Source organism: Echinops telfairi, unplaced genomic scaffold (genome assembly GCF_000313985.2).
Source record: "Echinops telfairi isolate 266 unplaced genomic scaffold, ASM31398v2 ScPeMD7_7421;HRSCAF=8459, whole genome shotgun sequence".
Taxonomy (NCBI): Eukaryota; Metazoa; Chordata; class Mammalia; order Afrosoricida; family Tenrecidae; genus Echinops; species Echinops telfairi.
In genome coordinates, this window is record NW_022111321.1 from 16,824,954 (window position 1) to 16,846,641 (window position 21,688).

At 41.0% G+C, this 21,688-nt stretch overlaps 1 protein-coding gene across 3 annotated transcripts in view; it reads left to right on the forward strand.

Annotated features, from left to right (window-relative positions):
• Nucleotides 1-20,582, forward strand: part of ELMOD1 (ELMO domain containing 1) — a 45,253-nt gene extending 24,671 nt beyond the window's left edge. For all 3 annotated transcript variants that reach the window (XM_004708989.2, XM_045297772.1, XM_045297773.1), the window contains 5 exons: nt 4,323-4,456; nt 7,053-7,121; nt 10,690-10,740; nt 13,274-13,407; nt 19,154-20,582. In XM_004708989.2, coding sequence (XP_004709046.1) covers nt 4,323-4,456; nt 7,053-7,121; nt 10,690-10,740; nt 13,274-13,407; nt 19,154-19,326 — 561 coding nt within the window. In that variant the 3' untranslated portion in view covers nt 19,327-20,582. The remainder of the gene's footprint in view (nt 1-4,322; nt 4,457-7,052; nt 7,122-10,689; nt 10,741-13,273; nt 13,408-19,153) is intronic.
• Nucleotides 20,583-21,688: the final 1,106 nt, after the last annotated feature.

Sequence of the window (21,688 nt, forward strand, 5' to 3'; positions counted from 1 at the left end):
CCCCAGATGCTATATCTTTTGATAGCCGGGCACCATCAGCTTTCTTCACCACATTGTGTCTCCAATTCTTTCTGCTTAATTTTAGCTAACCTACTGGCTGAGTTTCATCTCCTTCTATTGACTTTTGTGCCCCCTTTCTGATCATTTTCTGATAGAGGTTGAGTTGAGTTCAATAAAATGACCTAACGATAGGAAATTGGAGGTGAGTGAGAGAGAGGAGAGTGGTAAATTAACAGACCGGCAGCCCCTGAGCAGTTCAGTTAGGAGAGTTGAGATGCACTCAGAATCAACCACCGTGTGTATGGATGGTGATAAGAGTTGTATGAGCCCCTAATAAAATGATTTTTTTAAAAACCCAGAATCAACCACCGACCTTTGGGCTCCCTTCTTAACTGATCTGCTGTGTGTGTGTTGACACACAGGAGGTTTTCAACAAGCATGAGTACATGTATGATGTAATAAAGGTAAATAGACATATTTGAATGTCGAAGACTTTCACGATATGACTTAACTGTAGTCATGATTTAAGTTCGTGTGTATTATCATTCTTCATTGTCCCACCATCAGTCGTCAAGGTGATAGTTATGATCTACATTTTATAGGTGAGCAAACCATAAGCATTTTCGTCCGGGCTCTGATTCACATAACGCTAAGTTATCGAGCCGGATTGCCCACTGCTGCATTAGGTGCTTGGAGGAAAGACCTGGTGTCTGCCCTCGTATGGCTTATGATATGTTTGGGGAGATCCTCTGCTTCTGCCCAAATCAAGAACTCTTATCCATCAAACACCACCACCACCCCCTCCAACATCTCTCAAAGCTTTCCCAGGCCCACTGCCCTGCTCCAGGCACCATTTCCAACGCGGGCTGTTATGATAGCTCTTTGACTCCGCCACTAGCATTCCTATCCCCCAGTGCATCTTCCGAAATCCTGCTGGAGGAGTTTTTCAAAAACCCCAGTTGAGACATGTTGTTTCCTAGGTCAGAAACGTCAGGCTCCCCCTGTCCTATAGTAGAAGGTCCTTGTCTCTTAGTATGGCATTTTGGATACTTTCCAGGTTATTTCTCGAAGTACAGCACATTTCTACCAGGCTCCCATCGTTCATCATGACCCAGGTCCACGCCCTTCTGCACATCCTGGGATTTGCTCATGCAGTTGTCTCTGTCAGCTGTTATTCACACAGCAGAAGCTTGCTCCTGCTTGAAGTCTAGTCCATAAATTTGTAGATCTGCCCTAGCTTTTCCAAGCAATCTTAAAAGTGGGTCCTTTATTCTCCTTTTCAATCTATTCAAATGCCAAATATGATCATAATAAATTAGTAAAAGTAAAAGATATATGTTGCATATTTAATATGTGTCAGTCATTACTGTAGGATCCCAGTAGAGTAATGGTTAAGTACTAGGCTGATAACCATGGGTCAGCAGTTTGAAACCATCAGCCTTTCCGAAAGAAAAAGACGAGGCTGTCTACTTCTGTAAAGCTTTGAAGGTCGTGGAGACCCAGAAGGGCAGGTCCACCCTGTCCTGTAGGATTGCTGTGAGTCAGATCCACGTGATGGCCCTGAGTTTGGTTTTGGTCATGGGAGCCATGACTGTAAGTGCTGTATAGCATTTTTTCATCATTACGATAACCTTGCAGTGAAGCACTTGAACTCTCCTTTTTTAGCTAGGGTCACAGGCTCACAAAGCTCGCAAAGCTGGGAGGAGTGTCAGCAGCTGCACTATCCTAGCTCTGAGGGAGAGGCCACTTGCCTTCCAAACGAGCAATGAAGCCCTTACTATCTACTTCACAAAATCGTCAGGAAAAACTGTGGCCTATGAGTGAATTCTGGGTTACCCCTGGCTTTGTAAATTAAGCTTTATTGTAGCACAGCCGATCATTCATGTATGTATTGTCTGTAGGTGCTGCCCTACTGCACTGATAGACATAAGTGGTTGCAACAGAGACCATAAAGTCCTCAGAACCTAAAGTATCTGCCCCTGTAGGCAAACTGTGCCACGTTTAGTGTAGAGGCTCAGGTTGTATATTCCCATAGGAGACTTGTGTGCTGCATTACAACGATAGGCGAGTATTGTCACTGTTTCTACTTAGATTCTTAATCGAGATTTTTAAGATACGATTTTATTATCATTTGACATGAGTTGGGATGAAATTTAATATCACTGTGCAAGCATATTCGTATACCATTGCATATCTGAGTTATCCAAAATGATGTTTATGTTAAAATGTTTCTAATCAAGGGCTTACTCATTAAATACAAGGGCTCTGTATTCACTCACTAGATGCCAGTTATGTTTAAAATAGGCATGACTGAGATCACTTTTTAAGTCATTGTTCAAGTGAATATGATATTTGGAGGTTTTTTGTTTGTTTTGTTTTGCTTTTATTAAAAGATCATTTTATTGAGGGCTCTTACAACTTGTAGAACAGCGCAAACATCAGTTGCATCAGGCATATTTCTGCATATGTTGCCATCATTCTTTTCTAGACAGTTACTTTCTATTAAGCCCTTAGTATCAGATCCTTTTTCCACACCCCCACCCTCGTGACCCCTTGATAAATTATAAGTTATTATTTTCATGATATTTGTTATATATTGTTTCCATTTGGATTTTATGTGTTTTTTCCCAGAGTAGCTCCTAAAGAGTTTTTAAAAAGAGATCTTTCCCTGTCACTGAGAACCTGGTCTGTAGTTACTGAGTGTAATGAAGGATTACACATTCTGATGAACGCACGTCACTTAAACTCACTGCCATCGAGTTGATTCTGACTTATTAGTGATCTTATAGGACAGAGTGGTTTCAAACTGCTGACCTTGGGGTTAGCAGCCCAATGCATAACTCACCATGCCACCAGGGCTCCTGCACTTTACCACCAACGTGACAGAGAGCTTTCTGGTATCTATAATTTTTACATTTTGTTTCAAATATGATGGATTTCCCTTCTTTGCTCTGAAGTTCTCTCACCCATTAGATAAATTGAATTCACCATTTGTGCCAGTAAGATAAACTATATCATCTAAATAATAAGTAATTTTGGATTAGAGCCTATAGTAACTGTGATGAATCATAACTTTCTAAAATTCACTACCTAATGTTTTATACTGTGCACAAGGTGTTTATGTGCTACTGTTCAGTTTATGCTTTAAAACTCATAACATGTAAGCAGAAATTTTAAAATGGAACTATTTCAGAAAGAGTAAAAAGGAAAATGTATATGTGTGTTTGTGCTCTAATTATAATAAAGTAACAATATGAAGTAGTATTAGTAGTATAGTTTATATTTATTAGGATTAATAGAGCATTACATATTCACACAACTATTGATCTCAGTCCTTCCCCTCGTTAAGTAATGATAAATGATGAATCTATTGTTAATTAACCTTTCTGTAGAAATGTTAGACAAATAGAACCAGCCCTGTTGTTAATAGCGCATCATGTTGAGAATATGTATTTGTTGATAGGTATATGATTGGTTGCAGTTGGGATTTTTTTAGGTAACTCTTAAAGCTGATGCTATTGGTATATTACAAGGTTCATTTGAAATGTTTCCTTATCTACTACGTGATAATATTTACTCTCCCTTGGGTTGTGGGCGAGAACTAAGACATGAAAGTCAGGTTAATTAGCTTTTCCTTTTATTAACAATTCTGCTAAAATTCCAAGATAAGCATTACTGGAGAATTTGAATGATGAATGACCTCAGCATTTTCACTGTTCTTCCCTTCCCTGCACACTCCAATACTTTTTAGAGCTTCATAGAGCTATAATAAAATTACATATACGCCGATAACTCTATTTTTGGATCCCCAGTTGGGCTGCTAACTGCAAGATCAACCCACCAGCATTCCAGGGGAGAAAGATGAGGCTTTCTGCTCTTATAGAGATTCACAGCCTTGGAAACCCACAGGAGCAGTTCTGGTCTGTCCTATAGGACCACTATGAGTCAGTGAGTCTTAGAATTCCATTCTGGAAGTTAATTTAAAATGTACAAGGACATTACCTTCAGAGTGATGGCATCATCACATGTCCCACCCTGGGCACACTCCACTAACCACTTAGGAGAGAACTCAAGGGAAAGACAAAGAGGTCTCGCATATCTTCTGGAGTTCTCAGGCTATACTTTTAAGAACTGCTCCCCTTGAAGATCAAAATATAATCGTATCTTGAATTCTTCTATTTGCATAAACTCTGCTTTGTGAGGCTCCTCCAAAGGATGTAGTTTACACAATCAGAACCACACACACCAAAAAAAAAAAAAACCACGAAAAGGGCATGTGTGCGCACATCATATCATAGGGTAATTCTCTCTTTTATCTCCAGTTATGGAAATTCTTAAAACCCAATACGCCGCTGGAATCTCGGGTGTCCAAGCAATGGTGTGAAATTGGTTTCCAAGGTGATGATCCGAAGACAGATTTCCGAGGAATGGGACTTCTGGGGCTGTACAATTTGCAGTAAGTAAAATGAAGAATGGTTGTGTAACAAAGTGATACTGTGGTCTCCTAGTATTACATTGAGCTAGCAAAGTTATTAGTTCCAAGAATCACTTCCTAGAAGATGCCAAGGAAATAGTCATGTTCCCAGGGAAGTAACCCCGATTCATAAAAGTCTTAAGCCTGCCTCCATCGTGTTTTTCCTTTGCAGATGTCATGAACCCTTCAGACAAATCGCTAACATGCTTATTTTTTATTATGAAAAATTCCCAGCATGTATAAAAGCAGCAACGGGATTGTAAAGAGCTTCTTTACACTGAGCACCCAGATTACTGCAATACTTGTTTTTGGTGAAATTCTGTTATTGAGAATCGTATACAGTTTGTCTTTTTACCCCTCATATGTTAATATGCACCTCTATAAAGTGAAAATATTTCAATAATTTAACCAAAGTGCCATTATCACACCTAACATCATTAATAATTCCTATATGAAATCTCTTCTCAAGGTTTAAACTTCTCTCAAAACTGTCTTTTTACAACTGGCTTAATCTCATCTAAACTCATACACAATCTAAAAATTGCCTTCAGTTAGATCATTTGGGGCCTATTTAGAGCAAACTTTTCTCTCCCTCTGAAGTCCCATACTTAAGGCCTCTTGACAAGATTGGAATCTTACGGAAGATTCCAGGTCAGTTGTCTTATAAAATTGTTCCATGGTCTTGATTTGTCTGTTTATACTTGTGCCCCTGCCCCATAGTTCCTGAACATTGGAGGCACTGGGGAAGGCTCGAGTGGGCTCAACTTGACAGCACAGAGGCGTGTCCCAGCGCTGTGCTGAGAAGGGTCAGAGGGGCCGTAGCCTGATGCAAACTCTCCCATCCATCCTTAGTCTGGCGACTTCTTCCTTCTGTGATCTTCACTCACTCAGTGAACTTTACCCAAAAGCGTATTTCTCATCCTGTTGTTCTTATCATTTTTAGCTGGAATTTTGTAAAGACCAAGTTTCCTTTGTAAGCTAAGGTTATTTGATTCAATAAAATATTGGCAAAATATACACGGTTCTTCCCCTTCGTTACCAATTTCCCAAGTGAGAAGCTAGCATCTAGACCATTTCACTGTTGACCGGCACATTGTTTCCCCTTGGTGCCGTTAGGCACCATCCAGTCGGCTCCAGCCCATAATGACCCCACGCACCAGAAGTATTATTTAAAACTCATGTGTTTTAATATATTCAATGCGAGTCGATTTATTGTCTCCGTTATTACTTCCTGCTCATGTGGAGTCGTTTGCAGTCATTTTTAAATGCCAACTGGAGCCCGTTCAAGTCAGTTCCTGTGTCCGCGGAGCACTCCCCCATTTGTGAGCACAGCGATGCCTTTTTCAAAGAGATTCAGCCTCCCACTGCCAGATTTGGTGGCACCCATTTTTCCCTTTGTCTTAAATTTGTGAAGTTCAGTCATCACACATTATGTCCTGGCGTGTTAAAAACTGCATTAGGATGCAAGGTGAATAAATAGAAAATAAATTTTAAAGTCCGAGTTACACAGAGGTGGGTAAAAGGTGACATTTTGAACAAATGGAGCGGGGCTGATCGAACTTTCATTTGGAGAAAAATAGGTGTATCTTTCTCAGAACAAATCTCTTCAACTTTTAAGAAGAAACTTTAAATACTGAGAATGGAGGGATCTCTTAAAGACATGTACAAAAACTGTAAAAGAAAAAAATAGCAATTTTCACACATTCAAATTTTTAAAAAAACTTCTATAAAATAAGCCATGATAAGCAAAGTAAGAAGACAAGCCAAGACTGGCATAGCAATACCTAGTATATTCTCTATAGAGTCATCTGACCTACTAGAGGACTTTTTAGATCTGCTGGGTCAAGAAATATAAACAGACGAGCCATAAAAGAGAAAACACAGATGACCAACAAAAATGTGAAAAGAACTTCAATTTCATTAATAATCTTGAACATATGCTTTAAAAATGCTGAGTTTTGTGTGAAATCTTCTTAGAGAAAACTCCAGAACTTTAAACAATCTATTAGATTTCTGCAGGGAAAGTAACCATTATATTGTATAATATATATGGTGACTTTAGTTTATAAGTTGTCTTCATGAAGCACTTTTATGAAGTGTTTTTGAATATATATAATTTTATTATATATATATATTAGAAAACCTCACTGCCCTTTCTCCCCTCAAACAGAATTTCATTTTCTTAAGACACCTGTAGGCACCATAAGATATATCATCCGTTTATCCAAAAGTCAAATATGCAGTGAGTGTTTCTCAAGGAAAAAGCACATCTGAAGTCTCCCATCTCCCATTCGTACGTCCCAGCCCCTCACCCAGATGTCTGCCGGGTTCTGAGAGGCCTCGGGCGTCTCTTCCGTTAACTCTTCTAAATCAGAATAGCCTTGGCGCTACGGGGAATGGCAGTGCTCAGCATTAGATTTTCTCACCTCCTGGAGAGCCGTCTGAATCTAAGTGGGCATTTTTTCTGGAGGAGATGAAACAAGTGATACTTGGGTGCCAGTGCTCATCTCTGAAATGGAGTTGAAACGAATGTATTCCTCAGTTACGGAGTTATGATCTCTCTTCCCTCCGATTGCAGGTACTTTGCGGAGAGGGATTCTGCAGCAGCTCAGCAGGTCCTCTCTGATTCTCTTCATCCAAAATTCAGGTAATTGTTGAGGGGGACAAGCTCAAGGAGTTGGGTAGAATTAACTTTATCTCCTACGCTGATCAGTTGATGTGCTTCTCAGGATAGTCAGATAGAAGGCTTAGAGCTCTTTTAAATAAGCTCGTTAGCAAATGCTGGATAGGATGGTTAAAACTTATCCTAAATCCAGCACTTACGACTTAGAGGGCGCACACTGTGAGCTAAGACTTTAAAGGGGCTGGCCTCCAGGAGGACTGAGGAGGTAGGCATGCAAAGAGAGGAGGCAGAGTCTAGGAGACATTTCAGAGGCGAGGAAGCGTGATGGAGGAGAGAGGAGAACGGAAGTCATGAAGTCCAGGACTCTCTGAGAAAGTCATGAATTTCTGAAGCTATTGTTGCTGTTGTTATATAAAATTCTAGATTCTGCATAACTTTCCACTTCATTTACCTTTATACATTTTTTCCCTCTGACTACATGAAGGGATATCACTAAAGAGGAAATAAGGTATTTTTTTCTTTGCCTTTGTGTTTTGTTGCTTTTATTTTAGAGTAAGTGTGGTAAGATTTTTTAAAAGGCAATTAAACTCATTACAAACATTTTCTAACTTTTAATTTTAATTATATTTGGGCTGTGTTTTAGTGAACTAAAACCCAGACTAGCTACCTGAATGGAAAACGTCCGAGTTCTTCTATAGTCATGACAGTACCTGGGAGGAGAATCATCTAAGCACCTCACCGCTCACCCTCTGACTCCATCTAGTCCCTAGAAAGGACATTTTCTTTGGGAGTCTTAGTGCACAAAGATTATGTATACCATATGCTATAGTGAATTATGTTGCCATGAAGACTTGTATACAAGGATCTGTTTGCATTCCTGCTTTAGATTAGTGTGTGTGTGTGTGTGTGTGTGTGTGTGTGTAGAATTGTGGATCACATGATAATTCTACCCTGTTTCCCCGAAAATAGGACAGTGTCTTATATTAATTTTTGCTCCTAAAGATGCGCTAGGTCTTATTTTCAAGGGATGTCTTATTTTTCCATGAAGAAGAATATGGTACACATTTATTGTTGAACCAAAAAAAGGGAAATTTATTACCTGTATACAGTACAGTAGTAGTTGTCATCACAAACCAGCATAACCAGACAAACTGTGAATTTTACAGTATCAAGAATTTCTTGTTACTGCCGTTATTTCCATGTACAACAATCTATGGTACATTTACTCATTTATTCAATGACAGTCATGTCATCATCTTCTGGAACAACATCATAACCATCCAAACCCTTATTTTCGGGGAGGTCTTATTTTCGGGGGGATGCCTTATATTTCAGCGAGAGGCAAAACTGTAAGTAGATCTTATTTTCGGGGGATGTCTTACTTTTGGGGAAACAGGGTACGTTTAATTTTTTTTTGAGAAATTGCTATATTCTATATTCTTTGGCGTCAGTGTTATTTCCCTGCCACACCAGAAATAGATGACGGTGCCAATTTCTCCTTATCTTCACCCATAACTGTTATCTCTGGGTGTTGATGTTTTGTGGTTGTTGTTGCTTTTCTACAATCATAGTTTTATATCTTTTATTTCTCTTCAACCGACAGGTTACTGGTTATTGTTTATATTTGCTAAATAAATCTAAAGTTTTATCATACCATTTTCAAACGGAATAGTTTGACTGCTTATGTAGACATCTATCGGCCGTACTATGTAGAGTGGTTATAAGTTAGATGGACTCAATAGCCATGGAGTTGTGTTCACATGCATATATGTATATCAGTGCATATACACCTATATAATCTTATGTGCTTCTATACAAATCTGACTGTTTTGGAAATGCTTCTGCCCTTCAACCAGGTACACATTGGCCAGTTGTGTTGACAGTATGGGTTCTTGTCAGGCCCGAGCATTTCAGATGTTCCACAAGGAGAAATCAATTTATAACTGAGGAAACGACTGCTCTGGGAAACATCCATTTATCAAGTCCTCAAGCAAATGGATGAATAATAGTGCATTTGCGTTTAGAAGGAGAATTTTGCCTGTTTAGCTGTTTTCATTCCTGCGAGAGGAATCTGTTCTCTTTGGGTCAGCATTAAGTGGCCAAACGTGTAGCGCGGGTTTGCCCTTTCCTTGCACTTCCAGTGCATATAGAGATTCAGTTGGACACTTACAAAACGCCTTTATATGTGTAAAGCTTTGTTGAAGAGAAACTACTCCAGGGCTGTCAAGTCCATTCTGACTCGTGCCGCTTCTACGGGACAGAGTAGAGCTGCTCCCCCGGATTTCCGAGGCTGTAAATCCTCGTGGAAGGCCACTGCCTCAACTTTCTTCCACAGAGCAGCTGATGGTTTTGAACCATGGACCTTGTGGTTACCAGCCCAATTCTTAACCCACTGTGCCACCAAAGCTTCTCTGATAACATGAACACTTATTCATTTGTGTATATAAAGTGTCTTGCATATGAGTTTTGTGAAGTAAAATTCTCCTCATTGGCTGGTTGGCAGTCATATTTTAAAATGGAGTGGCAGATGACAACTTATATGAAAGGCAGTTGCTTTGAATTATGACTAGACATTTACAGAGTAGAAAGTCCAATTTAAAATGTCAGTTTTGCTTCATGTTTTGTGGTTGTGTGTTGTGGTTGTGTGGTGGTGCTCCTTTTTAATATAGTGTTTGCAGTGCATTCTAGAGAGCTCTTCTCTTTCCTATTTCAGTGAAAGCGAAGTCTTCATAATGACTCTAGCTTTCAGTTTTACTTCGTTAAAATGCTAATGGCAGCTGGTAAGACAAAACACCGAATCAAGGTTACATCAGTCCCCCAGAAAAGTGAGTGGGACATGGTTTCTGCCCCCATGGCAGTCCCAGAATCGAGGGAAAGGGGACAGTGAGCAAGTATATAAAGTGATGCAATGTAAGGCAGGAATTACATTGCATTACTTCTCATGTGGAACCCTTTCTTCAAGCAGCTTCGTTGAGAAGCTACAATTATAAAGCGCTCTCCCGGAGCTCCTGTGGTTTCGCTGAGTCAGCATCAGTCAGATGAAACCTCATGGCCCTTGTTTGAACCCAAAGTGCACAACTGTTATTTACTTCTGTTCATTTTTTTTCTTTCTGCCTTCTCTTTCTCTTACTAACTCACTCATTTATCAATAAACATTATTTTTGTATCTACTATGTGTTAAGCCTCACAATGTAAGCTTAGGTGGATAAACACCGTGAGACACTACTGAACAGAATGTAGTAACATCTCTTAGAAGAGGAGACCGCTGTTTCATGGAGGAGGTGTGGCTTGACAATGGCTGATATTGTGGAAGGGGATGGTAAAGTTCGGGCTTAGAGCGGTCTCTTCGTGCCGGACTAAATTGACCAGTGATTAAAGAGTAGCATGGCTCTCAGGCAAGCCAGTTCAGAGCGCCATAGAAATCTTACCGTGATTTGTTAAATTGGTGACATTGACTTGATTAGGGTTTGATAACTGGTTTACAGATATCTCTGCAACTAGTTAACCGTTTTATCTTGGACATTGAAGGAGAAAGTGTCAATCAGAGTCAATCTTGTTTTTTATTGATTAATTTATTCACTTATTCATTTAGCAAATTCAGCAAAACAGAGTGGGAGAAGAAAAGAATGGATAAAGCTATTGGGTGAGTGTGTACTTTCATATTTTGACTGTCCATGTAAACCAGAATCAGAGTTAGCCAACAAAAGTGTCTTAAAAGCAGTGTGAAAGATAAAATGGAGAAAATTTCGCATGTGGAGATGGGAATATATAATCCAGGTGGAATTTTAAAAGGACTTTTTTATGTGATTCTATATGACACTTTTGTCTTTGGAAAACTGGTAACATACAGAAAAATATAACCAAACCACCAGTATAGCAACAGGGAACTGCCCAAAATTCAAGGCAAAAATAGAGGATGTGGAATAAAGACTATTATTGCTGACATCAGATTGATCTTGGCTGAAAGCAAGGGGCTCCAGAAAGATGCTCACTTGTGTTTCATTGACTACACAAGGACATTCAACTGTGTGGATCATAACAAACTACAGATAGCCTTGAGAAGGATGGAAACTCCATTGTGTTCATGCAAACCTGTGTACGGACCAGGGGTTGTCATGCAAACAGACCAGGGAATGCCACGTGGCTTAAAATCAGGAAAAGTGTGCATTAAGATGGTACCCTTTCACTGTCCTTATTCCATCTGTCTACTGAGCAAATAACCTGAAAGCTGGGCTACCCGAAGAAGAACACTGCTTCAGGATTGGAGGGAGCTCGTTAACAGCCTGCAATAGGCCGATGACACACCTTGCTTGCTGAAAATGAAGAGGACTTGTATGAAACACTTACTGATGAAGATCAGAGGTTGCAGGCATCAGTATGAATCACAACTCAATGTAAAGAATAAAAAAATCCTCATAACTGGACCAACAGCCCACGTCAAGGTAAATGGAGACGAGACTGAAGCTGTCAGGGATTGCCTTTTACTTGGGTTCACAGTCACCCCCATGAAAGCAGCCATCCAGAAATCTTGGTCACATCTGCTGCACAAGACCTCTTGTAAGTGTTAACGAGGACGAAGTTGTGCTTGTCCCAAGCCATGGTATATTCATTCATTCACTTCATATGCATGTGAAAACCGGACAATGGATCAATAACATTGAAGAAGAATTGATGTATTAAAAGATATTGAAAGTACCAAAAGACCAAACAAATCTGGCTGGAGAAAGTACAGCCAGAATGTTCCTGAAGAGCTAGAATGGTGATACTTCACCTTATGTGCATTGGGAAAATCGGTCCTTGGGAAACGACACTGTGGTTGGTCAAATGGAGGGACAGTGAAGAAGACTTTCACTGACATAGATTGACACAGTGCCTCCAACAGTCGGATCAAACATAACCACACTTGTGAGGCTCATGCAGAGATGGGCAGGGTCTGGCTCTGGTCTCTAGGGACCCTCTGAGGTGGAGCAAACTTGACAACATCTAACAATATCAAGCCAACTACATTGCGCCGATTTTTCAGAATCATCAGTTCGAATTGTATTTGCTAAGAGAAAAAAGAATTGCATTTGGTAATCTCCACATTTAATTATTTCTATAAACTAAATTTCCAAGGTTAATTATTTCTGTTAACTCAGTTTGTGAATAAAATTTTATGTTAGAAGTGCTGTGTTTTTTATGTTTGATACAGAAATATTTCTGAACAAGGAACTTATTTTTTTTCCTGTGCAGGTTTTATATTAGCAGAGAGGTCTAAAGAGAGTCTATCTCCTTTCGTTTTTGATAGCCATGTAAGAAAAAGGACTAAAAAATTACACTCTGAGTGGTAAAAATTACACTCTGAGTGTTTGAAATGTTCTTATTTTTATAGTAGTATAAAATTTACTATGGAAAATTTAGAAAATATAGGAAAATAATGTTTTTAATCTTCCCAATATTATTCCCCTATCACATCCATTATTAATATGTATAATATTTCATTCTAACCTTTTTTATGTGCACATTTATGTGTATATAATGAAATTTGGCTTGTTCTATACAGACTGTTGTATATTTTTCTTGACTAGTCCCTAACAATAGGGTTTTTAATTGTTCTAATATGCCATCATCATTCCCTGGTGGTGTAGTGAATTATGCATTGGGCTGCTAACCACAAGGCCAGCAGTTCGAATCCACTAGCCACTCCAAGAGAGAAAGATGTGGCTTTCTACTCACAGTAGGGGTAGCGCTGTCCTATCCTATAGGGTCGCTATGAGTCAGAATTCACTTGATGGCATCATATAAAATGGCCATGATTTATTTTACCAGTCTTCTTTTTTTAAAACTCTTTCCCAAGTGTCTGTCATTATAAACAAGGCTATAATGAATAATCTTGCACGTAAAGCTTTGTTTACATCTGATTCTTAGAAATGGAATCATCAAGTCAACATCTAGGACTTGTTTTCTTAAGACCAGTTACCAAAATGTTCTTTTAAACAAAATTCATGGTCCTGGTAGGCTAAAGAAGGAAGGGCAATCTGCCATGCTGATTAGTAAGATAATACTTAAATAACGCAAACCAAATGCCTGGGTTTTTTCTAATGATGTTCCAATTGTGAATTAGGTGGGAGGTGGGTGCCTATTTGTTTGATCTCCCATCGGTGAAACACCATTGGTTTTCTGCTTTATTCTTGCAGATACTCATTTGCCATTGTCGGCATCAATATAACTGATTTGGTATATAACCTGCTGATCACTGGAGCTCTCAAGACCCATTTCTACAACATCGCCCCAGAGGCACCAACACTATCCCACTTCCAGCAAACGTTCTGTAAGTGCTCTGTTGCTCAGCTATAAGTATAAGTTTGTTTCTCCAGAGTACTCCAGACAAGTCTTTGTTATCTGACTGCATTACAATCTTTGAAATCCATCTTTTAGTTTTGGTCTGTTTTCTCATTCAATACAGGCACTTGCATGCTCATATTTTCAAGCACCATGGATTTTTCTTTTTCTCAGTTTTTGAGCAGTATACTTATCTTGTGACTTGAAGGCATCGCAAATCTGTCTCTCACTCTGATCCAGCATGACCTAAGACACAGGAATACTGGGTCTGAAGATGCACAGTCTGTTTTCACTCTCAGATCTATGTTTACTAACTTCTCTAAATCTCTAAGCCTCTGTTTTCTTTCCTATAAACTCAATCTTTCCTCATAAAGTTGTTAGGAAGATATAAAGATGTAATGGATAAATTTTTTTTAAATCCTATTAGTTAGTTTCATATGTAAATGCTCAAGGAGCCCTGGTGGCACTGTTGGGTAATACTTGGACTGCTGACTGCAGGGTCTTAGGTTCAAACCCAGCAGCCGCTCCTTGGAAGAAAGTTGAAGCTATCTGATCCCATAAAGATTTCTAGCCTTGGAAACTCTGTACATGGTTGCTATGATTCAGAATTGACTCCTAGTGCTCAGTGAATGTTAACAAGAGAGAGTGTTGTTTTAGTGGGTGATATTGATGATGCATTTGAATTTATTGGAAGTGCTGTGAATTGCAGAAGAACAAACAAGTCTGTCTTGGAAGAAGTATAGTCAGAATGCTCTTTGGAATTAAGAATGGAAGGATATGATCTCACATAATCTGGCTGTTACAGGAGAGACCAGTGCTTAGAAATAGACATCCTGCTCAGTAGAGGGTCAGCAAAGAGAGGAGATAGATTGACCCCGCTGTGGTTGCAGTAGTGTGCTCACACATAGCAACAATTGTGAGGATGGTGCAGAAGCAGGTGGGGGTTAGTTCTGTTGTACAGAGGGTCACTCAGAGTCACTGACTCGGCAGCACCTAACAACAACAACTGATGATGGGTGTTGATGTTGCCATTGGTCTTTCTTAAATGATTACTTTTACTACTGATGCAGAAGATAGTATAACCACCCTCTCTAAGATTAGAGGAGCCCATTGATTAAAAGTTAGGCTGCCACAAAGCAGCTCTGCTCTGCCCTGTAGAGTTAGTATGAGTGGGAATTTCCTTTGTGACAGTGGATTTGGTTTATTTATTTATTTTAGGTGCTAAGAGTCAGTGGGGGTAGAGGAATTGGCATTTGAGGGCAGGGGTATTTATTTTGTTCATGGAGTATTGCCATCCCAGAGCCTGGTACAGAGGCGATGCTGTTTTTGTTGGATGGATGGAAAGGTGGATGATAAACTAACACATTGGATGGCATTCTTTTGTGGGGAGTCTAATTTCCCTGGAATTTGGCCTGGATTGATATGTTACCAAGAGAATCCTAGCCAAAATGATCAAGCATGATACCAAATTACTTACTGCCCAAGACCCTACCAGGTTTTGGAAACAACAGAATCCCCTGTGGATTAGAGTATAGGCAGAGGGGCTCCCACCTCTTTAAAGATGCCAGACTGTGTCCTGGATTGATTGCTCCTCCATCGGACACGATCAGGTCTGCCCATCTCCTCTGTACTACTCTTGCAATTACCCATGTCCTTGCATTTGTATCAGCTTTTTACTAACTGACTGCAGTGAAGCAGAACCAAGACACATTCAAGCAATAAAAAGTCAGCTATAGGTTTGAGTTGGAACCCAAATTAGTAATCAAAACAAGTATTTCATCTAGGTGAAAGACTGGAAGAATAAAATAGCTCTATCATTCAGACTCTATAGCATTATTCAGTGGACACTGCCTGGCGGAGGCAGGATGTTACAAAACCCGCATACAAACTAAAGCTCTCCAATGAGTCTCCAGCCCCTTTGAAATAGAGTGAGGTCAGGTGCAGTGAGCAGAAGGAAAGTACAGTGACCGGAAGAGGAAAAGGAATTGATCTTTTCTCTGACCTTTACAATAAGAACCTTCAATAGGAATGAGAACAAGAGGAATGGAATACTCTGGAAAAGGCAGCCTGGCACAGTAGTGGAAAGCCAACTGACTCCAGGTCCTGACATCAGTGTCCAGTTGTAGTTAAGTCAGTGTGTGCATCCCAGCGTCTTCTCCAGGCTCAGTGCTCTCACCTGTAAAATGAAAATATGGTCAGTGCAGTACTGACTTGTAAGAATTAAGACTACCAGCCCTGTACTTTCCACACTCTTTTGTTAGCTCCCTTGGTTACCTTGTACAGAAATCATCTGCTTTTGTCTCAGACTTTCCATGAGACCAAGAATTAGACATCCTAAGAACTCTGCTTCTCACATCCTAATACATACGCATTTGTTGAAACTTGAATTAACTAACTTTCCTATATATTCTATAATGTTCTATGAATCAACTTTTATGATGGTAACACATATCTTAGAAGCCATGCCACCATTTCTGCATTTTGACCAAGATTATCTTAAAACTAAACCCAATGCCATCCATTTGATTCCAACGCATAGCAACCTTATGCAGGGTTTCTGAAATTGTAAGCCTTTGTGGGAGCAGACAGCCTCTTCTTTCTCTTTCAGAGCAGCTGGTGGATTGGAACTGCTGACTTGGTGGTATAAATGGTCCAACTCATAAACTATTATTATGCCTTCGGGGCTCCTTCAGAGAGTTGCTCATCCTTTTCCTCTTGGGGTAGAGAGACAGTTCTAGAGACTCTGCAAGCTTTATAACTTGACTTTTATAGACGTAAGAGAAAGGACTCTGTCCTGAGATTAGCATCTGCTTGTGAAACATTCCCATCTCTCTGCTTTCACCTGCCCATTTCTGAACATTTTGGGTGGTTTTTCTGTGTAGAAGTTAGAAAAATAGAGAATGCACAGGATCTACATTCTTCTAGACTTCTGTACTATACTAGATCACCTCTTCAGAGAGTTGTTCTTATACCCGTCCCTTGTGGAAAAGTGAACATTTTTATGCACATTGCTGAAAGGTAAATTCTTAATTGATGATTCCCCCCCCCCACAGTGCCTGTTGACTTTTGTCATGAAGAGTAATGAACTTGTCACTCTTAAGATATTATAGAGTTATATCATAGCTGATTTTAAATCACAGTATGGAAAAATGGTTCTATATACAAAGGAACTCAGGTTTGTTTATGTGAGCCTAGAAAGCAAGTCAGGAAAATAATGTATGCAATTTATATAATATGGGGAAAGGTAATTACAAATAACCATCAGTTTCATTTAAAGTAATAAATTGGGTTCATATATAGAAGGAAGCCAAAGAAGTGTCAAGAAGGGACACCTTCCAGACCAGTGGTTCTCAAACTCTAGTGACATGAGAGTCACTTTACTGAATTGAAATTTCTGGTTGAATCCGAGAAGGCCTGCATTTTTAACAAGTACCTTGGTCATTCTTGGGATACAGTAGATATGAGTAACTGAGATGGACAGATGGCTGGATTCTTTTGGTTAATGAGAACCTGAGAAGAGATCAGATTCAGCTGCCAGACACCAGAGCAACCAGGGGGTAAATGAACTCCAAATCCTGCCATGAGAGCTATCAGGAGAAATAGGGATGGTCAATCTGGAATACAGGTCACTTGGGAGCATAAGACACACTTCACACACTGGTGAGATGGAGAGGGCCACAGGCTTGGGTCCAGTGTGAAGATCAACGTCTTAAGAATCAGAGTCTGTCATCCATGGAACAGACTTTCTCTCAGTGTTGTCAACAGAGGAGTTCAAAGTGGAATGTAGCCTCACCAACGGGGCAGAGATGGCTGAGGTGACACCCGTGAGCTCTGATTTGGGGCCTCTCTGACGTGACCTAGTTCCCAAGACAGTGGTAGTGAGCCCTGGCATTTGTGTGGGCGTTGATACATATCCCCATTAGAAGTATTAAAAGGTGTCATATCTGTTCATGTCTAAAGAGGACCCAAAGAAAGAACCAGTCCTGAGATCAACGGGAAAATCAGCCCCAAAGGAGTATGTACTAAATCCGCTCTCTTTGCTTTGCCCTCCTGCTTCTTCCTGTGTTTGTAGAGAGACCATGCACATAGCAGTGTGCCAGAGGAGTGAGCAGAGGCGTGTGTGGAAGGGCGACCAACACCTGCCACTGTGTTGGGGGAAGGTCACTCTTCTAAGTTTGTGTTACAATGAAGTATCAGTAAAGATTTCAGTTTTTAAAATCTATAGCCAGTTACAAAGGAGCCCTGATGGAACCGTGGGTTATGCATTGGGATGCTAACCACAGGATCAGCTATTCAAAGCCACCAGCCGCTCCTTTGGAGAAAGATGAGATTTTCTACTCCTGTAAAGTGTTACTTGTCAGAAATCCACAGGGAATGGGGGTTCATTTTGGTTTGGGTCTAGTGCTAAGGAGTCCCTGTGCAGGGCAAATGGCTAACACACTGTACTGCTGACTGAAAGGTAGAAGGTTCGAGTCCACTGAAAGTCACCTGAGAAGAAAGGCCTGGTACTTTACCTGAGAAAAATCAGTCACTGAAAACCCCTTAGGCCTACGTGGGGGTCACCACAAACCAGAGTCACCTGCATAGCAGCCTTCTCCCCCAGGACAGTAAGACAGAGATGGATCCATGTAGTCCTTTTGTGTGTGTGCATTTTCAAAGAACCCTTTCTCTAAAATACAGACTCCTGAACTCGATAGGGAGGTACTCCCTGTCAATGTAATCTCTTTGGAAAATATGATTCACATTTCGATTCTAAAGGTGGTAAAGTGTGCTGTTGTAGATTATGTCTCAGGCTACTCCTGAAAAGTTCAGCAGTTCAAACTCACCAGATGCCTGTAGGTTCCCCACATTTTTTGACTTACCACCTCACTTTCAGGGAAAAACAAATACTCAGTGCCTCATGTCATTTAAAACCAGTTGTACGCTCTCCCTTGATCCAAGCTCAAGTGAGACTTTTGCTGGCTCCCTGGATCATTCCAGCGCCCTGCCCCGTAGTGGGCCGTGTTGCGTACTTGGGAAAAAGTGCACCAGCGCCCTGGGTGTGAAAGATGAAGCCGGAGGTGGCGAAGGACCAAACACGAGAGGGTCTTCTTGTACCAAATACTGAACATTTATCCCCAAACGCTTCCCAACCCAGTCATTCGCACATAACATCTCCGAGACATGAACGTTTTTGAGGGTGAAATTATGCTCCAGAACAAAGAAACTTATGAAGAATTCCATGAATTCTGTGAATTGCCGGGCTGTGCCGAGTGAACAATTGTTATTATCTGTTAACAGATTGTCAGAATACATCTGTGTGATTTGCTAAAGTAATTCAAAATTTTAGTCAAATCAAGTAGCAAGAGGAAAAGGGGCTGAACAGAGTAATTTCAGTCTATCAGATCTTTATGCTAATTTAATTAGGAAAGGAAGGAGGAAGGAGCCGCTATTGGCCCTTCAGAGAAGGTCCCCAGTGTGATTCACATTCAAGAGATGGCAGAATTGATTTGTCTTCCTGCTGGGGGAGGAGGAGGATAATTTCAGGCCCACCTGCAAAAATCTGCCACTCTGTAGCGTCTCCTGCACTGGTCTTTGAAGCATCATCGTCAGTGCTTGCAAGCACCCTGGGGATCTGGGGATCTTCTGGTCTCCTCGGATGCCATCTCACTTCTCTTCAACACCCGGGCGAGCTTGAATGGGATCGAGGACTTTCTTTTCCTCCTGCGTTCTGATCACTGTCTTTTCTCAAACAGGCTATTTGATGCACGAGTTTCATAAGTTCTGGATCGAAGAGGACCCCATGGACATAATGGAATTCAATCGTGTGCGGGAGAAATTCCGCAAGAGGATCATAAAACAGCTGCAGAACCCAGAAATGGCCTTGTGCCCACATTTTGCTGCCTCGGAAGGGTTGATCAACATGTAGTTGCCCACCCTGGCTTTCCTGGATGCCCTGGCACGGTGCCTCATGGTCCTGTTCGATCTCTGCTTAGGCCCCAGCGCACACACTGAATGCACACAGGGGTTGTATGCATGCCCTTCGATACAGTATTCCCGTCTCTTGGTCGTAACTGTCACACACCCTGATCCCACTATTTCTGGAGTATCTGTCCCTTAGTGACTGCTCATGTTGTGGCTTTATGCAGTGTTACATCTTGTCTTGACGCCCAGGTATGGAGAGAGTTTTCTATTTTTTTAGGTTTTGTTTTCCCCCCTCCCTCCCCCTCATTATTCAGCATCAAAGAATTGTATTTCCCTCGCTGTGTTTTGTAGGTAGGAAATCTAGCTGAATCTTGTTCTGTGAAAGCCTTTTAATTTATTGATAATGTTTCACAACTACTGCTGCTAGCTTCTCAAGTCCAGTCCAGGCTTGGATCTCATACTCATTATATAGACAGACACATGATAAGCCAAACTGTTTCTGCAAACATAGCTGCGCTCCAAAACATATTGTTTAAATAGAATGCGGCCCAGGACGCACAAACTTAAGTAGAAGCTGTTTTTGTTTACAGTGCCGCAGCGTCCCATTTGTAACTTGCTCACCCCGCAGTCATCTGGATATCAGATGGTTTACCGACCATGGTCTCACTGGCTTGAACGCGTACATACATTTAGGATGCTTGGAGCCTCAGAAAAGAAGTCTGCATATTCTCAATGCTGCAAAAAGATTCTTCACTGCCTGCCTCTTGCTGAACGCCGAGTTCTATGAGTTCTATGCTGGCACTGTTCTGATCCAAGTATCTTTGCTTGGGGCACTGAGTCCTGACCACTTGCCTTTCCAGATTGCGGTAATTGGAAAGAACCAATTTGTAAGACCAAGTGTTTTGAGAGAGGAACCTGAGCTTTATCATTCTGTGGTATTTCTTGGAAATAATGACCTTCTTTTGTCCTAGTAGAAGAAGTAAATTGCTTGAAAAGGGGTGGGACTGGGTGGAGGCGGGGGGAAACAAACCATTCCAAAATTGCAAAGTCATTTTAAAAACCATGATTTAGTTTGGAATCATGATTGTAGTCTGTTCAATTGTATTTACCATGGCATTTCACACCCATGGTATTTTATACCTTCTGACTATCGATTTTAGTATTATTAGATGTTTGTGTAATCACTTGCTTATTTAAATGAATTTTTAGCACTGCCTAACCGATGGTTATATGAATAAATTACACGTCATTCTACTGTAACATGGAGTGGATTTCGTTCTAATCTTTCTGTGCGTGTACAGCTTCTGAATATGCAAATGTGTGAGTGGGTAGAATGTCAAAGACCCAGAGCTGTCTATAACTCACACCACTGTTCAGAGTAGCCAGGTGTAAACAAAAATGTGTCACTGGAGGAGCATTTTTAGTTCACCGTGAGCAGCAGTGGCGCTTTAATGAAAGACAGGAGTCGACTTTTCCTCATCACTACATGTAAGGGCAGGTGCGAAAGAAGAAGCCTTAAGCTGCCTGCTTGTCTCCTCCACCAGTTTAGCTCCACTAGGAGCCCTGATGGATGTCGTACTGGTTAAGCATTGGTCTGCTAACCACAAAGTTAGTACATCAAAGCCACCAGCCCCTCTGAGGGAGATATGCAAGGCTTTCTACTTTTGTAAAGAGTTATAGTCTCAGAAACACACGGGGACAGTGCTATATGAGAATTTATCAGATTGTTCTTTGTCCGAATTTACTTGATGGCTGTGAGTTTGGGTTTGGGTTTTGGAGTTTGCTGTCCCTTCCCTTTCCGCTGTATTCCAGGTGCCAGCATTTTATTGATTACAGCCGTGTGATCTTTCTTAAGAGGATCCTGTTGATGCAGTGGGTGAAGTACTCAACGGTGAACCAAAAGGTTGGCAGTTCAAAGGCACCAGCCATGTCTTGGGAGAATGACGTGGCAGTCAGCTTCTATTAAAATGTACAGCCTTGCAAACCCTATGTGGCTGTTCTACCCTGCCCTATGGGACCCTCTGAATGGGAACCAACTCGAGGACCGTGGGTGGGACCTTTCTTCAGATGGGAAAGGAAGGTGTTGGTGACAGCATGATGTGTGCCATGCGTGTCACCATAATGTATTGGGGGGGGGGGGGGACTTCAAACAAGTGTGGGAAAATGTCCTGGTCTTTTGATTCCATGTGTACATGCACCTTTTGAAGCTTGCTCATAACCCTCTCCAGAGTAATAACATAGGTCCCTGGCAAATAGCCTGTCTTGGGAGCCGTGCATGTGCTCAGTGCTGGAGCCCCCGCAGGCATGTGCTGTGTAATTCATTTTGCACGCACGCAGCCTGGGTCAGCCATAGGCTGCCTTGTCTC